The sequence below is a fragment of the Pseudorasbora parva genome, chromosome 5, assembly GCF_024679245.1.
Source record: "Pseudorasbora parva isolate DD20220531a chromosome 5, ASM2467924v1, whole genome shotgun sequence".
Classification (NCBI taxonomy): Eukaryota; Metazoa; Chordata; class Actinopteri; order Cypriniformes; family Gobionidae; genus Pseudorasbora; species Pseudorasbora parva.
In genome coordinates, this window is record NC_090176.1 from 27,936,814 (window position 1) to 27,958,406 (window position 21,593).

The 21,593-nt window shown below is 36.5% G+C and overlaps 2 protein-coding genes across 3 annotated transcripts; one reads left to right on the top strand and one right to left on the bottom strand.

Annotated features, from left to right (window-relative positions):
• The first annotated feature begins 342 nt into the window (after positions 1-342).
• On the top strand, positions 343-15,194 carry cyp27a3 (cytochrome P450 family 27 subfamily A member 3). 2 transcript variants are annotated; one of them, XM_067443746.1, is made up of 10 exons: positions 343-689; positions 1,519-1,709; positions 2,535-2,734; positions 5,767-5,964; positions 6,391-6,554; positions 6,723-6,889; positions 7,312-7,393; positions 7,483-7,686; positions 10,805-10,914; positions 15,164-15,194. In XM_067443746.1, the coding sequence occupies exons 1-10, from the start codon at positions 459-461 to the stop codon at positions 15,177-15,179; spliced, it is 1,563 nt and encodes a 520-aa protein (XP_067299847.1). In that variant the 5' UTR covers positions 343-458; the 3' UTR covers positions 15,180-15,194. The 2 variants fall into 2 exon arrangements, with proteins under 2 accessions (XP_067299847.1, XP_067299848.1); XM_067443747.1 differs by lacking the exon at positions 15,164-15,194 and adding an exon at positions 13,495-13,698 and having other exon boundaries at positions 344-689.
• On the bottom strand, positions 14,286-19,917 carry rnd3b (Rho family GTPase 3b). Its single transcript, XM_067443749.1, has 5 exons — positions 19,505-19,917; positions 19,281-19,368; positions 17,391-17,500; positions 15,189-15,317; positions 14,286-14,834 (listed from the first exon to the last, which is right to left on the bottom strand). Exons 1-5 carry the CDS (start codon positions 19,610-19,612, stop codon positions 14,592-14,594), a joined length of 678 nt encoding a protein of 225 aa, XP_067299850.1. The 5' UTR covers positions 19,613-19,917; the 3' UTR covers positions 14,286-14,591.
• Positions 19,918-21,593: the final 1,676 nt, after the last annotated feature.

Sequence of the window (21,593 nt, forward strand, 5' to 3'; positions counted from 1 at the left end):
TTTGCTGTATAGATACAAATTTAAATGATAAATAAACTTACATTATTTTGCTAGATTATGGATTTACTGTAATTTTGTTTAAATGTATGCAACATTTGTGGGCATAAGAGAGACATCTTTCAAAAGCATTTGAAAGGTAGACTATACGGTACATTACAAATTACAGTAAAACTTAGCTTCTTACATTGTTGTTTATTATGATTTATAGCCGTTTTTGTATCGATAGCCTATTTTGTCGGAAACGATGATTACCGTGGAGGTAAGTTTGTAAGAATAGTAGCCTAACATTGGAGGAGGCTTTTACAGAATCTCGGCACGAAGCCGTTGATCACGATGACAAGCGAGTTTACTCAAGTTCATGTGCAGGGGAAGAGCTGCTTCTGGTACAGACTGCCATTACAGGGCAAATCGGTGCTGTCGTAGGACTGTTGTGCATCCACTGGACTGCGAGGTTAGATATGTTTTCCAATTCCTTCATTAGAACTGGATTATTTGTATGCAAGCAGGACAACAGTAGTGGAATAAAATGCTTGGCATCGGTATTCCTTCGCGCTGGGACTCGGACGACCAGTACATTGATTGGTGGTGATAAACAAAAAACCATGGACGACTTGGATGGTCCTAGCTTTCTGACATCATTATACTGGCTTTTTGGAAAAGGTTATTTTCAAACGACACATCAAATGCAGGTAAAGCTTCATACAAATGTATTGGGTTCGGTGGTGGACATAAATTTAAACTCGAAATCATCATGTTCGTAACCACAACTTCTTTTAATAGTGAAAATGCCTACAAATCCGCGAAAAGGCGCCATGCCGCCGTCTTCTGAGTGTTGACCCAAGGAACCTCGCAATAGAAAATTATATTTCTGTGTATTTCTCTGACAGCATACGTCACCGTTTTAAAGTTTACGGATGTCCTGTAGTGTAAAGAACACATTCGGGGCTTCTCAGAGAGACCAAATGAAGGTTTCACCATGACAACAACAACTCCTTGGTCTTTAAAAATAACTGACATTAAGTTATTATTTATCATTTAAATCTGACTCATGTCATAAATCAGCATCTCAGGAAAATTTTATTGGGTTTCTAATAAAAACTATTGCAAAACAGGGCAAATTTCATACATGGACATCAGGACTTGAAGTATGTTTAACAGTCATTTTGGGAGACACCAAGTGTATAGGGAATTATATCAGTATTTCTGTGAAATATGAAAATGTTGCCAATTATTACTCCCATTGCCAAGAACATATTAACATGCAATGTAGTTACACACTGCGGTACTACCCATTTGACCCACATAAAATTGTATATTCATTCCGTTATATCTTTCATAACATAGTTGAGAATCATTTTTTGATTCATAACATAGTGGAGAATCATCTTAATTTTGATCAAGAAAAGAAACTTAATACCTTTAATGCTTTATAACTTTTTCCATGTTCGTTCTTGTGAGGTTGTCACAAAATGTCTTACTGAATATGTTTATTTACTTTAAAATGTGTAATTAATGCAGATAGAACACAGCAAAATCTACGGCCCACTTTGGAAGTCCAAATATGGTCCACTGGTTATTGTTAATGTGGCCAGTGCAGACCTCATAGAACAGGTTCTGCGGCAGGAGGGTCGCCATCCTATCCGCACTGACATGCCCCACTGGAGAGGCTACCGGAAACTCCGGAATCATGCCTATGGACCCCTTACAGAGTAAGTAACACTGGTGACCCAGTATTTGGCACAAGATTCATCTGTCACTTGCATTTATTGAGTAGATAATGTACAACCATAATGCTCAGCTATGCTACAAATCATTAAATCTAAACACCTGCAGATGTTAAGAAGCCGCAAATATTGTGCATGTCTGAACATGTATTGAATAGCTAGCAGTTTTCAATTGAAAGTAAGTAATGCATAAAATGGAAACATGAATAAAATAAAACATTCTTGCAGTTTGTATGCTTCATAAACCCATTTTAGGGGGACACAGGGAGTTGTTTTTGAGATATTACAGGGAACAATGAAATTGCAGAGAACCCTTTAGGTGTTGCCCTTATTCAAAGAAGGACAACAGAAGCAATAGGAAGTTGCAAGTGTAACTGGGAAAACTAGTCTTGAGGAACCCAACCGCCAAATTTAACAGCCATGTAACCTTTCCATTACACACAAGGTTCTTTATAATGGAAAACAAATCTTTAAATCACTAAAATGCTCTTTACACTAAGAAAATCATGTTTGTTTTTTTGTGTGTGTGTGTGTGTGTGGGGGGGGGGGGGGGGTTCTTCTTTGTCAGATGGTGATAACCTGCTTTTGAAACTTTTATTAAAAATTGTATTCTTTCACTGTTCAGAGGTCAATCATAGAAAAACCATAAGGACACTAAATTTGAATTGAATTTAATCAAAAATAACTCATAATCAATGTTCTGAATATTTTAAATAAAAAATGCTAAATCTTAGCAAACTATCATGCAAATAAGAATGTGACAAGAATTTCATGCATACAGATATGGCTGTATTTGTTGTCCTGTGACAGGATGGGAGCAGAGTGGCAGCGCATAAGAAGCATACTGAATCCTCGCATGCTGAAGCCCAAACACGTGTCCTCCTACACTAATGCCATTAATGCCGTGGTGAGCGACTTTATTGAGAAGGTGGCTAAGCTTAAGACAACAAAAGGCAATGGCGTTATGGTGCATGACCTGGCAGGAGAATTGTACAAGTTCGCCTTTGAAGGTAAATAACACTGGGTAATTTCAAGGTCAAGATAATTGGGCCATAGTGCTGTTTCCAGGCATTCAAATAAGCAAAGTTTTAATGAATTGCTGCTTTACAGGAGTGAATCAGGTGAGTACAAAGGGTCAATGCCACACATTAGATAACAAAGGCCACTGATTATTCTATAAAGAGCATCAGCCTTGATAAGTTCAGAGCTTCTAGTCATGTGCAGCGTCTTTACCTTAAAGGTGCAGTGTGTACCCAGATAACAATTTTTGGTTCCCAGAATGTTCTGGGAACATTAGTTTCTAGTTCCCAGAATGTTCCCAGGACCTATGTCCTAACGTTCTCTATTGGTTAGCCAGGAAAATTTTCTTAACATGAATAGAACATTCCCTGTTTGTTTGTTGAACATTCCCCTAACCTTCCCAGAATGTTCTCAGAACGTTCCCTACTTAATTAATTTACCCTGCTGTACGTCAGTAATCGCCCAGCATTCGCGTCCCGTTAAGCGGCATGGAAGACGGATCAATAGATGTAATCAGCCTAATACTACAAACCATGTCTTGTTTTGAACTTGTTTAATTAATATAAATATTTCAAGCACATAAACCTTCATATGGAGGATTAAAGGTCCCATGCATGGATTGTTTTATTATTTTATAATGTTTCCTGAGGTGTACTTATATTGTTAGTATGGTTTTTACATCAAAAAATGTCATAGTTTAGAAATAAAAGGCATTTTTTTCGATACTGATATTAGCCCTCTGGCTTGAATGCTTTGTTTTAAGGGGCGTGTCTGCTGTGAGTCTTCAGTGAAAACTAGGGATGCACCGAAATAAAATTCTTGGCCGAAGCCGAAACCGAATAATAATGAAATGCTTGGCCGAAGACCGAAGGCCGAATACCGAACGCGGTGTTTCGCATTTTTTCCATTTATTTGGCAATTTTTTTTTACCATTACAATAATTAAATAGTAAAAATTTGCTTTTTACTATTTTGTGTTGCTTTTCAGAGAAATAAATCAAATAACAAAAATACAATTTCAAAATATTTATTTAACACTGAATTTTTTTTAACATTCCAGCAGATATTATACAAACTAAGCACAACATAACTTAAAATAAATAATTAGTAAAATAAAAAAAAATATTTTTATTTGGCCATCTTAGAAGCCCCCCTTCTTGAATAGCCTATGTTAGGCCTATAACTGACTGCTGAAAGAATGTAACTCTGTATGTCTACAACAACTAATGTGCATTGAATAGTGCAAAAAATGTGGATGAACCCACAACAAATAAATAACTGTCTTAGACATAAGCCTACTTAGCCTACTTCTTCAGGAAAAGTGGCAGGTTCTTCTTTATGAAAAGTAGCTTCTCTGCTTTCTCACATGAAAGTCGGTTCCTCTTCTCATCGATGACATGAGCACTAAATTTCAGCACTAAACAGTGCTTCCACACTGCTGACATGTTTGCTGCATAAAGCACGCAGCTCTCACTCTACGTGGGTTACTTTTTGATCGTGTCATTAAAAACGTCATTGTTCGGCCAAAATTATTCGGCCTTTTTACTTATTCGGCCGAATGCCGAAAGTGCTTTTTTTGGCTATTTTCGGCCGAATAATTTCGGTTGCCGAATATTCGGTGCATCCCTAGTGAAAACACCCACTGATGTGAATGGCTGACATCTTTGCATTTAAAATATGATAACTTGCGGAGGGGTGGATGGTTTAGTCAGGCACGAGCAGCAGCAGCTGCCTGCCTGCCAGTAGACAGTAAAAGAAATGGACAGAGCGTTCACATAGACTTCAACGGCGGAAAATGAAGTCGATTAGAAGCACTCACTTCCTGATGGCTGAGCGAACTGCGCAGCCTCAGACTGAGCTTGAGGACGTAGATGTGACGTGAGCAACCAGTCTGACAGTTGTAGGTCTTCTAGTAGTTGTGTAAAGTGAAATCTGAATCACGTTGTTTAAATGTTTTATCCCGTTGCTTTTGGCTCACTATGGGCTTCTCCCCATTCTTCTCCCTTGACTTTATCAGACTTTATGTCTCCACGTCCCCCTGACTGTCTCATAGACAGTAAACGATGTACGGTGTACGGTAATTTCTCAACTGTGCGACAGAGTCGCGTTGGTTATGACGCAATCGTTAGCCTATTTTTACAAAAACATTTTTACAATTTATTATAATGGCAGTTTGGACAAATGTGGACTGCAGATATACATGTGATTGACAGATCCAAACATTATAAAGACTGTTCTTTGATCGCTCTATGTAGTTTAATCATTTAATAACAGATTTGTTTCATGCTACTAACAGAAACGACGTGAAGTTGATCGTTTTTTAAATATGAATTTTATTCATCAGACATTCAAAAAATGAATAAATATTTATTTAACTGATAACATTTCATTAATTTCTTACCACTGAATTAATGGGATATGGGAACGTTAGGGGAACGTTCTGTGTTTACTGGGTAGTATTTTTGAGGATCTGTTGACAGAAAAATCCAATATAATATACATAACTATGTTTTCAGTGGTGTATAAAGACCTTATTTACCATTATGTTTTTATTACCTTAGAATGGGCCATTCCTATCTTTACACACCTCGGGTTCCCTTACAGTGAAATCGTCATTTTGCAGTCATGTTTCTACAGTAGCCCTAAAATGGACAAACTTCTCTACAGAGAGCTAGTCACTCTCTGCTCTCTCCAACAATAACATTTTTTTTGTCCTGTGTCAGCCCCCATAGCTTCTCTATGTGCTTCGAAAGGGAGAGGTGAACAGTGGGTGGTCACGATTCACAACCTCACCACTAGATGCCGCTAAAATGTACACACTGCACCTTTAATTTATTAATTTATTAATTGTGCTCTAATACATCTTGGGCTTAAGGATAAACTCAAATACTAGCATTGTTTCAGATTCATTGTTTTGTTGTGCTTTATATATATATATATATATATATATATATATATATATATATATATATATATTTTTTTTTTCATCAAACTAATATTTATTATTCTCTTTCCTTCATAAGGAATATGCTCAGTGTTATTTGAAACTCGTATGGGGTGTCTGAATGATGTGGTTCCCGAGGAAACACAGAAGTTTATTTTCTCTGTGGGGGAAATGTTCCGTCTTTCTCCCATCGTGATCCTGTTTCCCAAATCTCTCTGGCCCTACATGCCTTTTTGGAAGCATTTTGTGGCTGTTTGGGACCATTTGTTCAAAGTTGGTTAGTTTATTTCTATTATTGTCATGTTTAACTCATGTTTATTTACTAAATGTAATGTCATGTTTATTTACTAAAATGTATAATAAAATTATTATTATTTATAATAATAGAAGTTTTTTATTGCCATGTATATATACACTACTGTTCATAAGTTTGAGGTTGGCATTTAAAAAAAAAAGACTATTATTTAGAAAAGATGACTGTAGTAATGATTCTGATAATTCCGCTTTGTCATCATAGGACTAATTTTTTTTTTAATACATTAAAATAGATTAATTACTGTTTTGACTGTATTTTTATAGTTCAAATAACTATCTTGATGATCATAAAAGACGTCTTTCAAAAACATAAAAATGTCCAAACTTTTGAATGGTGTAGTAGAGCGCCTGTATTCAAACTATTTTTATTTTTTTTTTATGCGCACAGCGGAAGAACTGGTGCAGAAGAAGATGACAGAGATTCAGGAAATGGTGAAACATGGGAAGCCAGTGGAGGGCGAGTACCTCACACACCTCCTGATCAGTGAACAGATGTCCTTCACTGAGGTTTTAGGAAGCATTACAGAGCTTCTGCTGGCTGGAGTCGACACTGTAAGTACAGAGGCAATTCACTGCAAATGTTTTCATTGTGTTTGTCTGTAGTTTCATTTGATGTACAACGGCACAATTTGCAACATGATTTGAAACTAAAAGAATAAGTGTCGCTAGAATTTGTTAAGTGTTTTAAATTGAGATTTTTTTGATGTGTGCTCAATTTAGACTTCAAACACTATTTCCTGGGCGTTGTATCACATGGCACTGGAGCCAGAGATCCAGCAGAAGCTTTATGAGGAGGTGGTCAGCGTCTGCCCTGGAGACAAGGTCCCCTGCAGTGATGACATCACCAGGATGCCATTGTTAAAGGCTATCATTAGAGAGACTCTTCGGTACAGAATATACCATATCTCTCCATTATACTGTAGCATATTTAATAAGACCAAAAAGGGATGTCTAAAATTCTAGTTCAACATCAGAGAGAAATGCCTACTTTTCTATCCAGCATTTTGGTAAATCTGCCAATAGCATGTAAGGTGGATAAGCCAGTCTGTGATTGGTTCCCGCAAAAGTGTTACAGAAGCAGTAGAAATGAATTTACAGCTTTCCAGACTGAGCTGCAGGACAAAATCAAATTGCCGGCAGATCAGGCTGGGTTTATACAGTCTACACATTCATGCTATATAGAATTTTTTTTTTTTAACATTCTTGAAGTAAGTCAAACCAAATGTAGTATCTATTACACAGTATGCAGTTCAGGTGTTGTGTTAGCCTGCTATATTAATCCTCCAAACATGTTCTCTGACATTCTCAGTTTGTATCCTGTGGTTCCTGGGAATGCTCGTGTCGTTGCCGAAAATGAAATAGTGGTTGGTGGCCATCTGTTCCCTAAAAACGTAAGCTGAACTACAAACCTCCATTCCATGAACATACCTGTAAAAAGACGGTCCAAACTAATCAGCTGTGTGTATTCTGTGTTTTCCAGACTCTGTTCCACCTGTGCCACTTTGCGGTGTCCTATGATGAGAAGGTGTTCCCCAATCCTTCTGCTTTTCTCCCTCAGCGATGGATCAGGGGGGAGAAGCCTTTAAACCAGCACCCCTTTGGGTCTGTGCCGTTTGGCTTTGGCATTCGCGCATGCCTGGGCCGCAGAGTGGCTGAACTGGAGATGTACCTCCTCTTGTCCCGGGTAAGAATGCAATCAGTCAGCACAGTCACTGTCAGCACCATTGCATAGCTGTGCAGATGTTTGTGTTATTATATTAGTAGGAAAAAATTTATTGTTTCACCTCACTGTCAAATGCAGATGATTTAAAGGTCCCGTTCTTCGCGTGTTTTCGAAGCTTTGATTATGTTTACAGTGTGCAATATAACATGAGTTATAAAAAAACACAGTTATTTTCACACAATTTACTTATCTGTACAGCGCTGTTTCCTCTGTCCTAAAAATGGCCTGATGATTTCCTTGTTCTATGAAGTTCCTCCTTCCCGTGTTGTGATTGGACAGCAGCTTAGCGCACTTTGCCCGGAAAGGTCCCGCCTCTTACCATAACGGGGAGATGCAAGCGCTGAATGCGCACTCTTCTCCACGTGTTAGAGCAACAACACCACGCCCCCTATTTTGCGTGTTCATGTGGGCGGAGGGTTAGTCAACAAACGGTTCTAGTGACGTCATTCATGCCAGGAAGTGCAGGGGTATAGTCCAAACCGGCCTTTCGCTGTAGGCTTTGAAAGGGAACTTCTGTTAAATAAAATACCTCGCTTGGCATTGAACTTTGAGCTTTATAATGTTACAGATGTTATTTATGCTCCAACAGCAACATTACACACTAACTAAAGTTTGAAAGATGGAATCGCGAAGAACAGGACCTTTAAAGGTGCACTATGTAGTATTTTTGCAATATGAAAATATAAGTATTATATATAATTTAGGGGTGACCCCTAATAGTCGAAGATTCGATGCATCAATATGCAGGACCGGATTCGACCACTGATCTCATGGTCGAATCTTCGCGGGTGTTATGAAACGAGGATCATACTATTTTGGGGGTGCTCAATATTAGTGTTATAGACGTGTCGCGGCGCTGAGCGAATGCCCCTTTAAGGGCACTGAGCTTCGCACCGGATGCGCCGGGCCTTTAAAATTCGAACACATATACACTGACGGTGGCATTCGACGCCTGTATATTTCCCTCAAATCGTGAATGTACATGCTGATTTCACCCTGTGCTAAAATATATATTCATCGTGCAGCTCTTCTATCAGAAGTCGATTCAAAATTGAGCTCGCGCGTTTATAATGTTCACGTCTGCCTGGTGTGAGACGGCGCTGAGCTTCAGTCCGGTGTGCGACCCCTTTAGGCACAGGCTTAAGAACGTGCATATAAACGCACTCAAAGTGTTCTTTTCATCTCTAGGCAGGTATTTTTTTTTAGGTTTATTTATCAGAATGTTCTTTTATATATTTGTGTGATGTTCTGTGTTTCGATCGCGGATTTAACATGTTATGAGAGAACGGTTTATTTATGAATGTGTAGTGTAGCCTAGTTTTGATCACTTTATTAAAAGGGATGGCTGTGTGCCGTGTGTAAAGTAAAATAAAATAGTCTTAGCCTCCTGCTGACTATTGTCCAGCCCTTCCCATCCCGTTTATACCATACATTTTTTTCTATGGTTTACATACACATAGATGATTCGACTATCGGTCGATAGAGAGATTCGAAAATTCTGATTCGAATGTGAAAATCCTTAGTCGGGGACACCCCTAATATAATTATAGTATAAGTATAAGTAAAACATCCAAAAAACACCAGGCCAGTGTTATATATTTTGTTCAGTTGAGTTCTTACAATATCCCAAATGTTTCCCAACTATTTGTAAATTGTGAGAAAATTGCTATTTTAACCAAAGAACTGGGACGTCTGAGGGAGTCGCCTGTCAAATGCGCGAGGCAACAATAATCGCTCCAGCGGCCTTGCTCAGCTCCCTCAACACTCTCCTGCTTTTGTTTTGAATAGGCGCTTTAAACTGATCGCATATTCACATTTTTGCCATTCATGCTAACAGCGAACATTCTCAGAACTTTGGCTAACATTCTGGACGAAGTTCTTTCAAAGTTAGGAAAAAATGGTCTTCTAGTAACAGTAAAGCCACAAAATGTAATTTTTCAGAGGTTGCTTATTCAAATAAAGGTGTAAAAGCTTTTATTATGCCGCAGACGACTACTATAGTTTTTTCTTCCGGTCATGCGTACACAGCTCTGTGTTGAGCTAAATATCAATCATTAGTTTTCTGTCGATGAATATCTCCAAACTGTTTCTCATCTGTCTAATAAAACACATAATATGTGACAGCGTCATTTGTGTTTCCATAGTTTCTAAAAAATAAAACCTCTGAAAATCAAAGGTAACGCGGGTATGATCTCATTGATAGGTGACGCACAGACACCTATGTCCTGGTTAAAATTTCTTATTGCCCTGGATTTAAACATTCTTGGAAACATTTGAGATAATATAAGCACACAAGTCAACAAAATACAATAACATTGTTATTGTGGTTTTTGGATATTTTAATAAAAAAATAGAACATTTGTTCAAATATATCTAGTCTTTAACAATGTTATCCTGTTCTGGAAAAAAGTAAGAAACCACTTAACATTTACAGTGTTTTTACAGTGTTTTTTCCCCAGAAATGTTTTAGTTGAACGTTCGTCCATCATTAATTGTTACTACTTGTTTTAGAATGTTTCAAGAGTGTTTTTTTTTTCAAAATGTTTGCAGAATGATGAAATTGTATGTTTCCTTAATGATTGTACCACTAAGGGGAAAAAAAGCTTTAAAAACATTTAAAAACTAGACATTCAGAAATAACATTTGATGGGAACTTAATTTAACATTACATTAGCAAACCATTCTTAGAACGTATTTTTTGTTAGTTGGGTATTTGCAGTGAGGCGAGGTCACATTTTAAATAAAATTAAACAGAAAAGTTGATGATTTTAAAAGAAATGCACTTAAGCACACAATGCACATGGTAATTCCATGAATTTTGAACCCATCCATGTCCCCAGTGATTGTCCTGATCCAGTTTATCTGATCATGTTAGTGTGTTCGTTTTAGATCTTGGACTAGTCTGCTGTCCTTCACCTTTGATCTAACCTTCTCTACTATTGCAGAGATAATTCTGCTTGTCAATGAGTAACTAAGATTCATGTTTTGAGTGTTTTTTTCATGTGATGAACACTAAACTTCAATGAACTATACATGTTTCACCTCAATATGCTTTTATTATTATCACGATTTTCTGCAGTTAATTAAGCATTATGAAGTGCGGCCAGACCCCTCAGGAAAGACTGTACAGCCAATCACACGAACTCTGCTGGTCCCTGCCACATCTATGGACCTTCAGTTTATCGACAGGTAAAAAGCAAGAGGAACCAGTCCAAGCAAAATTCTTCTGTACAAGTAACTGTACACTTATCAAACCAATGTGCTTTTAGATGATGTTGTTTACATATTTGATATGACACATTTCATTGCAAAATATAACTACAATACGTAGTGCTGACTAAATTACTTGGCTTTACTGTTGCCTATTTCTGATTTTTTTTTTTAATAAATAATTTTACTGTTATAAATACTGGTAAACACTTTACAATAAGGTCTAATTTGTTAACATTAATGTACTAGGTTTTCTCAGTCACTTTGGTAGAAATCTTGAATAATCCTCAAGATTTAAAAACCAATAAGTGCATTTTCTCAAAGAAATTTGAACAAGCAGCACCACACAATGGATTATCTGCAAAAGCTTCTAACATGCTCAAAATCTTTAGTTCATCTCTCAAAAGTGAGTATTTATTACGTCAATGAGCGCCACCAGAATGACAAGATTTTGTGGACAATGATTGAAAATTCATAAGACTGCAATTTAACTGTATGACATACATGTCAACAGTATGAATTTACACATTACTCTATGTGTACTCTATATTGATTGCAAGCGACTGGACATGATTCACAGGTACACTTTTATTGTTGGTCTGTCAACAAATTACACATACAATACCGTAATAATAAATTACAATATCATTGTGTGTGTGTGTGTGTGTGTGTGTGTGTATATATATATATATATACTAGTGGGTGCAAGACACTACAGTTCATTATATAAGTCAGGATAGCAAAATAAAATAAACTGTGACATATTATACCCTCAAATTCTTTATACATTTGACTACCGGTAAACCAAAAGTATTCAGACAATTTGACCTGACCATGTTTTGCTGAAGTGTTTTTTCTTTAATTGTTAATACGAGCTTTAACACCACAGACTGAACAAAAGGAAGCATCTCTTGGTAATTGGTTAATATAAATTGGTATTATCTAATTGAGTACTTAAATTTAACAACTGATTGGTTGATTGAAATCCATTACATACCTTTCTATCAAATTTATCTGACATTATCAAGATAAATTTGTTCTTTTCATATTTTATTACCATTTTTTTAAACTAAATTGAATAAATGTGAGAACATGTTGAAGGTGTCTAAATATAGTCTATATAGTCTTTTTTTTTTGAAAACTGGTTGATTTTCCCTTTTAGAGAACTGGTTGATCATTGGTTGATCTAGCCTTTATATTTCCCCTTATTAGTTAAATTCAAAATTCTCCTCTACAATTCATCAGTTCAGGACACATTTCCAAAACATAAAAGTCTATAAATGTATAGGAAATCTACTTGATGCATTATGACAACAAGTTTAACCATTTTCTCATTTAATGACTTATGCAAGAGACTCCTGCCTAGATGTTCCGAGATATTTTGATCAACATGACAAAAGCAATTGATAATGTAGGAAACAGCAGACAGTTGTACAAAATCAATTGCATGAATGCACCATAGCATTGACAGTTTGTTGAAAAGAATGAGAAATTGTTTTTATGATGCGATACTGTGGAGGTTGAAGTAGTTTAGATGATTTCAGTTGCGATCTAAGAAATGCATCAAAGTGACTGAGAAAAACACTGTAACTAACATGCAATAACAGTGAGCAATACATTTGCTACTTGATTTATTCATCTGTTAATGTTAGTTAATAAAAATATAGTTGTTCATGGTTTGTTCATGTTAGTTCAAAGTTACATTAACTAATGTTAACAAATACAAGTTTTGATTTTAACAATGTATTATTAAACGCTGAAATTAACATTAACTAAGATTAATAAATGCTGTAGAATAACTGTTTGTTGTTAGTTCATGTTAACTGAAATAGTTACTAATGTTATCTAATGGAATATTATTGTAAAGTGTTACCTAAATACTTATGTACTGTAAATGTAATATAATTTTTTACATCATATAAAGTTTTATTTTAATAGAATTGTGGATCAATTTGCCAGATGTGAGGGGCTTTTTTTATTTTACAAATAATGTCAACTTCGTTTTTTTGTGCGTGTGTGAATGCACCTTCATTTTTTAAATTATATTATTTTTTTATTTAGAGGAAAATATAACAGTTTAACATATCCGATTATAGATTGCATATCCTTACTGCTAATAATAATCTTCATATTAAACGCATGTTGCAACACCTGTCCACTGTTTGCATGAAATCCTCTCACTATTAGTCAGTTAAGATGTGGTATAAAAAGAAACTCCACTGATGCCACCATGTGGTTGAGAATTGTGAATGCAAGAAACTGAAAAGATTCCATTTGACATATTTTTGTAATTTCCTGCTCCAACAAATAAAATTGGATTTTCACATTCAGTTTGACACCTTCGCAGTTCACATGTCTAAGAGCTGATGAAGTTAATGACATGAAGACACAATCTAGAAGAGAGATCAAAAGGAATGTCAGTGAATCTTGAATTCTATGATAATGATCTTTAATGCTTTCCTTTTTTATTACCTCAACATTATTTATTTATTTATTTTTACCATAAAACACATTGTTGATGATGAACAATCACCATCCAGTTGCTTTCCCTTTCTATAGATGATTTGAAATTTAATCTGTGTTCTCACCTGGATGCATCTGTGGGTTAGATTCATTCCAGCGTACTTCAGAAGATTACAAGGATTTTTAGCATTTTTAAGTTTTTCCCATGTAACCATATGTCCAGCAGATGGTAGTGTCGGAATGCACTAGAATACTATATGAAACAAGCATTCTTCCAAATAAATACTTTTTTTTCTTATACCCATGTTACATGCTTTAAAAAGACCTACATTCATACAGACACTTTTTATTTATTTATTAAGTATCTTTTGTGTTTTTATTGTGTGTTCAGGTTGTTTTCGGGGAAGAAAACATTAATTAATTTTGTAAACTTTGTAAACTTTTTTAATTTTGCTTCACTTGTGTAATTCTTGTCGCTTAGAAAAAACAAAATTGTTTAAAAAAAAGCTGGATGATCTAGAGACATTTAACAACACTGGTAAAGTCATGTTATAACATCATAATGGTTCTTTTAAAGAAATAATACAGGCAAACATTAAAATCTGCATAAGTAAAGTAAAAAAAAAAAAGGTTTTAATGCTATATAGTGTTTGGAATGTGTTTGCGTATAATGACATATGTTAACTACAGCTGTTTGCAACAGTTATACTTAATTTATTGCCTCGTTAATATATCATATAGAAAAAAGTACTTACAATGTATATCTGTGACATTATTTGACACGTTTTGCTGGACAGGACTGAGGGTAGCAGCACTGGCCACAAGTTAGTTACATCCATAAACTGGGGTACAATCCAATAAAATATTATCACAAAAAAATCCAGAGGAAATTCTTCTTTGGACAGCTTCAACAAAGTTATAAGAGCTCATTTGGCAGTACAAAGGAACAGATATTTTCCCTGGTTTAGGTTTTTTATGATGGCTAAAATGTTCTGAGGTGCTTTTAAATAGAGTAGAATAGAATGCATCTTCATTAATACATGTTGCTCCCTTCGTTCACTGGTAGATATTGTGAATGCTAGTGAAGTGCAAAATATCTCCCTTCAGATCATGTCCCATTAATTTCGCCACTGGACTTTTAGACAGAATCCTGATAAGAGAAGAAATGCATGCAGGTGAAATGGCTTCTGAAATCACATCACTGTGCAGGTTTTAGTCTTGGTCTTGTGTAGACATGACATTGAGTCCCGCTCAGGCCTAGATACGTGTGAGGTCCTCTTGGTGGCTCTGCTGGATTTCATGCGCTTTACATTCTTGTTGCTTTTACTGATGCAGGCCAAAGTGGCTATGTGAAAAATGTCCCTCACGCTGTTCTCAGACTGCTGCGCTGAGCACTCGATGTAAGGGGCCGAAATCTGCTTGGCCATGTTTGAACCCTAAAAGACATAAGAAGTCAAAACCCGAATTCAGGGGTCTTCAACAAAGCCTATATAGAACATGGCCTTCTATAGAACATGCATTTTTAAAATACAATATAAAGTAAGTTTCAAAGCTAAAATTTAGCATATATTTCGATGTTTCAAGTGTAATGTGTGCCTCAATAATGATTATTTCAATGGTTTTGCAAGCATTATAACAACAAAGTATGTAAATACATTAGTATGTATCTGTATCCATGTTTTTATGGCCCAGGTTAAACATGCAACATGTTTCACTATGCTTTTAAAATTGTATGTTAACTTACATCTGTTCTTTTTTATTATAGCTATAAAATGTTTTAAAAAACCAACCTGGTCATACGATGAAGGAATGTCATTGGACAGCTGCACAAATGTGGCCAGATCTGCACGTAGGTCTGACTTGCATCCAACCAAAAGTACTTTAGTATTGGGACAGAACTCCTCAATTTCCCCTTTCCACTAAAGGATTTAAAAACATGATGTTAGACTGACGATAAAAATAAATTGAATACCAGTTTTAAAAATTTAGACATACTTTCCTATTCTAATTGATAATTCTAATTGAGTGTGTCCAAACTTTTGACTGGTAGTGTATATATATATATATAAACTAAAACTATTCAAAGAGAGGTTTAAAAAAAAAAACTGGAATAAAATAAAACAAAATGTAAATATTAAATGAAAAACCTAAATGCAACTAACTTTAATAAAAAAAAAACTAAAAGTTTTAAGTTTTAGTACTAAAAGTACTAAATTTGAAATTAAAAAATGGGGGGGGGGTACATTAATACATTTTAATATGTATTGTAATATGATTAATATAAATATCATAGTGCCAGTAAAACTACCAAATCTAAGATTAGAAAAACTAAGCAAATAAAACGTTTGAATTATAAAATAGTTATCGTTCTTAATCCAGGATTCAGATGTTTATTTTGAAAATGAGAGTGTAATTGGCCCCGCAAATTCCTTTCCACATTGTTTATATAACATCCAGCGATTCTAGACCATGTTTGTTATCCTAGGAGCCCTACAAATCTGTGATTGCATGATAGCTGACTCCATGACATGACCAGTTAAAACACTTTAGTTTTAAGTATCATCCCTCCTTCTAGTCAGTGAAGGACCCTGACATATGTGACATGGGCATTTGTCTAGAGTGTAATGCTCTCTACACTGTAACATTTTTTGTTGGTTTAACTTAGAAAAGTAAGTAACCTGGTTGCCTTAAAATTTTGAGTTTATTGAAATTAAACATTTTAGTTGAAACCAAGGAAATTGGTTTAATAAATAGAAACTCAAAATAATATTGTATCTGAACCACATAAAAAAATGTGACAAATCATGAAAATAGCTAGTCTGACAAGCCAGTCTAGTCTGGAAACTCACCATTGACAGGGCTCAATCCGAGGGGCGGGATAAACGGTTGTCTTTCAAACTCCCTCTACACACAATTGAATAGAGCTACAACCAACCAGAGCAAGGAAGGGGAAGCAGAGCTAGTAGATTAAACTTTTGCCTTATCCGGTCAACAAAACTCAGAACACATCTTCCCTTCTTAAGAATGACTTCAGTGCTGTTCTTTGTTCTTTTCTCAGAGAAAAGCCTAACTCCAAGTCTTCCAGAGTCGCGGTCAAAGCTGATTCGAAAGACCGCCGTTCGGCAGTTTCTGTGTTTACTAGAAGCACGCAAGCGCAACTCGGACGCAAGCGCAACTTAAGCTCCGCCCACCGACTCTATACCCGATGTGATTGGCCCGACCAGAGTTTGGCGTTTACAGCTCAGAAGTGTATTGAAGGGTTGCTAGACGACACTCGCGGGCAGATTAGATTTGCTGCCGCTAGGGTGCGTCCAGATTTCTAGGCTAGAAAATAGTACAATTTGGCATGCTTTACTTTGTCATCACAAATAAAACACACACAATTACCCAATATGCTTACAAAATATGCTTAATTTTAATAATATTTAAAATAAGGTTGTCAATTCTCAAAAATGTTCATTGTATTAACTCATTTTTTTAATTTCAATGCATTCTAAATTTTAAGGCAGCCTGGTAACTTTTTTTAAAATCATTTTTTACAGTGTAGTATTTCACCTAGAATCACCCGAGGACATCAGTGTAAAGTTGTACAGGCCACCTTGCTCAGAGAGACAATAGTCAGTGAGAAGGCCAATGGAGACCGAAGTGGTTAATTCTTGCTCCCCAAAACCTCTTGTCTCCCAATGACATCAGAGGTTACGAGGCATTCTGCGGCACAAAGGCTCTATGATTCTGATACCCAACGTAAACAAGTTCTTATTGGTTGTCGTTCTCCCCCTCATGTGATAGTCAAAGGATCAAAGCCCTCCCACACATTCCCTCTCTCATTCATTGGACTCTTCTTTCAGATGTCTAGACTTTTGTTCTCATCACCACAAAGACATGCGGGGCTTGTGAGAATATCCCAAAAACAGGTCAGGGGAGCTAAACCGATTTATAAACCGATTTATATTCCGCATAGTTGAAAAAAAATGTCTTGAAAATCAGTGTACCTTCCTTAGCACATTCTCCAGAGTCTCCGGTCGACCGATATCAAAACAGATGAGAACTGCATCAGCGTCCGGATAAGAGAGGGGGCGCACATTGTCATAGTACTGAGACCCTGCAAACAGACACAAAAAACAGTGTACTAATAAATAAATGATTACTTATTTTAATATAAATGAATAAGTAATAATCTGAACAAAAATCTGACAGCGGAATGAAAAAAACGTATTAGTTGAACAATGAACACAGCATGTTAGCATGACCGTTATGCAACGGAATTGTTTTAAAATGGTATATTGCTATTGGATTTATTATATAGGTAATGAAACCGCAATGGAATGGTATTCATATTCACAATCTTTCACAGAGTTTAAGAGTATACAAATGAGTGTTATTTAATATTATTTATTTACTATTATAGTATTTGTTATTTTGAATTAGTGTAATGTGTGGTCACTTTTATTAGTTATATTACATAAAACATTTGTATTTAGTTTTCATTTATTTGTACTTTTAATCATTTTTGGTTAGTTGCCAATGATAACATTTCTAATTTGTGGTGTAACTTTCAAATGTGTGTATTTTTATTTTATTTTTTGCGACACAATACAGTCTCAGAAACCATGCACATATATATATATATATATATATATATATATATATATATATATATATATATATATATATATATATATATATATACATATATATAGGTTTATAGCATTTAATAGCATGCATTTACAGAAAAAAAGTAATAATTCACTAATAATAAAAAGCAAATAATTCTCTATCCATTTATTTATTTATTCAGTGTGACGTCACTGTCAGTGAAATCTTTTTAGGACATTCTGAACTTGTTGGACTGGTTGATTTTCTATGGGGTTCCCTGTGCAAGTCACTGTCCCTCTAGCAAGACAGAACATGTACCCATGATTCAAGCCTAGCAAATTAGGTTACAGTGCTATTCTGGGAGGTGAGTGTTGAATCTGCTCTAGAAAGTTTGTAGGGCTTGAAATGAGTTCAAATCTCAGATCATTAGCCATCATTACTGAAATATTTAAAGGTCTCATTTTGAAATGTCTGTCCATGGCGAGCAGCTTCATGGGTTGCTCACAAAAACTTAGATGAGGAACCATAGACTGAAAGACAACTGTTTAAAGAAAGCATTATTTGCAAACAGACTTTTGCTGTGAAATGTTATGCCATGATCACATACTACCACATGTGTGTAGTTTATTTTGAGATAGTATTATCTAACATGAACAACATTCATCTGAGTCATTCTAGAAGTGTGGGAGACAAGAGTGAGTCTGCTGTGAGTACATAATGGGCAATCTGTGGTCAATTGGGCTAGAGTTTACAAAGCTTCCAGTTAAAACCAAACCGTTTTACAGCTTCATTCCATTGAAGGACCGTTTTAACACTTTATTCTTCCTTTCATCAGAAAATGAATTCAGAATCTGACAATACAACTGAAGAGCTTATTAAACTAAACTCTATTGAAAACCCAAGATCTTATTAGGAAAACCCGAACCAAACCAAAACCAAAACCTAAAAGTGTACATTAATAAAATATAAAAGTGATCCATAAGTGGTCCAGAGCACTCACTTTTCTTCTTCAACCTCATCATCACCATATTCCATATTTATATTTATGAATTTCATCATGAATGATGAATCATATCAGTCTGACAAGAATATCTGTGGTTCTCATTAAGTCTCCAGTCAGTCAAAAGGAATATGGGGACATATACATCACATATTTTATCTCACAAAGCCCAAGACTTCAAAAACTGCATTACAGCTTGAAGACCAATATCCATGTGTATGTGTGCGGAGTCACATGATAGAGGCTTGGATTAAAAAAAACATAAATTTGCTTTTCCTCCTCTTACCTGAAGTATCCCAAAGACTGAGCTCAACTCTCAATGTGTCCACCTCAAAACTGGCTGTGTAGTTCTCAAACACTGTAGGGACATAGTTCTGCGAGAGAAAGATCCAAAGTGTGATTTTTATTTAAACAAAATGACAAACTTATGGCTATAACGTTACATAGACGTTGCACTAAAATTACATTAAAAATCAAATTAACATTTAGTGATGACTTTTCTCTACGAACCTCTGGAAAGGAGTCTTTGGCAAAAACATTTAACAAAGAGGTCTTCCCACACTGAGTGTCTCCGACCACAACTATTTTACATTTCAGATCGTGATGGTGATCCATCATGGACTAAATGAACTTCATCTCCGTTCACCGTCGCTGAACATCAACCGGGTGACCTCGAGATTGCAGACTGTCCATGATGTTACCAGTAAGAGAGAAAGATTCCAGTTCTCTGTTTAAAGTGTTTTAAGTTGTCTTCGGTGCTCCTCGGGTTGTGATAAAGGAGAGTTATTTGTAAAGCTGAACCTTTGTAAAGGGCGAGAGGCGCATCCTCTGTGCGCTGCGCTGAGAAATAAGCTCCGACAGTCTCGCTTTGGATTCTGTGAAACATCCACATACTTGTGTGGTGAGCGCAGCGCGAGAACCCGCCCCTATATCATCAGCTCACATTCCAGCGCGCGAGGGCGCGCCGCGCGCTCCAACGATCGAAAAATACAAATGCTGCTAAAAAACAGGATTTTCTGCAGAAACACAGATGTAGCCTAGTCATATCCGAGAACTGCGATGTGACTAATTAAACAGTCTGTTAATATAAAAGTGTTTTAACTAAAAACTGTTTTCACTTACAATGCTCACAAAGCATTTATTTTGCATTTATTTGATCAAAATAAAGTAAAAACAGTAATATTGCCTATATTTTAAAATATAGTGCATTACTAGGGTCTAAGGCTATTTCATGCGTACTGACTTATTTAGACTATTAAAGGTTGAACGTTTTAGAAAAAGGACACAGGCCAAGTGGAATAACAAACTTGCAGCCAATCAGCAGGTACGGGGCGTGTCTACTATTGATGGTGAGAACAAGCATAGAAGTAGTACCGGTCAAGATCGTAGTACCCGTATGCGGGTGTTATCTGGAAATAACATACCGCTGGAATGCGCGATTGACCAATCAGAATCAAGTTTTTCACAGAGCCGTGTAATAAAGATAAACAATGCAGTTGTAAGTACATGTTAAGCTTTTCTTCTGATATTTTTTGCCACCCGTCATGTCTACAGATAATTTTCATACTTCAGACGCTTTCAGACAAACCCTGGCAAGTGGTTGCCGTGGTAACGAACAACAAATCCGTAACGTGCTAGACTGCTGGCGTATGTAGTCTATCTTTTATTTGAGGAAATCTGTTGTAATAGGCTATTAGGTTTGAACTTATTGGTCCTGCGTTTTTTAGTGGCATTCAGTATAAGGATATGGCTGTTCAATGTTCATAGATTAGTTAGTGATCTCATTCTCTCTTGCACTGCTGCTTCGCTAGCATGAATGAATTTATGAAAGCATCGTCGGCATCGGGAGTTAACGCAATTTGAGCCAGCGGCTCGATTGATAAGGCTCTGTGTCCACAGACATTTCACCTTCCTCCACTTCAGGTGAAGGTGGTGGAGAAAAGTCCTCTACATTAGATGACTGCTCTGTTGCAAAGCTACTGTCCTCGCTCCAGTCCATCTTTATCCATCTTTGCGAGTCTGACAACTGTCAAACAAGTTGTCACTACGGGTCTCAGGTGCACCCCCCCACTCAGCCCCGCCCTCGTCTCGTCCCCTCTGTCTCCACTGGGCTCTGCCCACTTTTGCAGAATTTTTCAAATATTGCCAGTGGGCAGAGTTAGGCCGTGAACAGGGGTTTAGTTACCCTTTAACCTAATCATCTGAATCAACCAATTAACTCTAAACACCTGCAAAAGATTCCTGAGGCTTTTAAAAACTCCCAGCCTGGTTCATTGCTCAAAACTGCAATCATGGATAAGACTGCCGACCTGACTGCTGTCCAGAAGGCCATCAATGACACCCTCAAACGAGAGGGTAAGACACAGAAAGAAATTTCTGAACAAATAGGCTATTCCCAGAGTGCTATATCAAGGCACCTCAGTGGGAAGTCTGTGGGAAGGAAAAAGTGTGGCAAAAAACGCTGCACAACGAGAAGAGGTGACCGGACCCTGAGGAAGATTGTGGAGAAGGACCGATTCCAGACCTTGGGGGACCTGCGGAAGCAGTGGACTGAGTCTGGAGTAGAAACATCCAGAGCCACCGTGCACAGGCGTGTGCA

What these genes read in the sequence shown, in the direction of transcription:
- cyp27a3 (XM_067443746.1), top strand. Translation starts at nt 459, where the DNA reads ATGTTTTCCAATTCCTTCATTAGAACTGGATTATTTGTATGCAAGCAG. An exon ending in AAACGACACATCAAATGCAG is followed by an intron (nt 690 to 1,518) that starts GTAAAGCTTCAT and finishes TAATTAATGCAG; the next exon opens with ATAGAACACAGCAAAATCTA. An exon ending in GGACCATTTGTTCAAAGTTG is followed by an intron (nt 5,965 to 6,390) that starts GTTAGTTTATTT and finishes TTATGCGCACAG; the next exon opens with CGGAAGAACTGGTGCAGAAG.
- rnd3b (XM_067443749.1), bottom strand. Translation starts at nt 19,612, where the DNA reads ATGATGGATCACCATCACGATCTGAAATGTAAAATAGTTGTGGTCGGA. An exon ending in CAGTCTTTGGGATACTTCAG is followed by an intron (nt 17,501 to 19,280) that starts GTAAGAGGAGGA and finishes GTCTGTTTGCAG; the next exon opens with GGTCTCAGTACTATGACAAT. An exon ending in TGGAGAATGTGCTAAGGAAG is followed by an intron (nt 15,318 to 17,390) that starts GTACACTGATTT and finishes TAAATCCTTTAG; the next exon opens with TGGAAAGGGGAAATTGAGGA.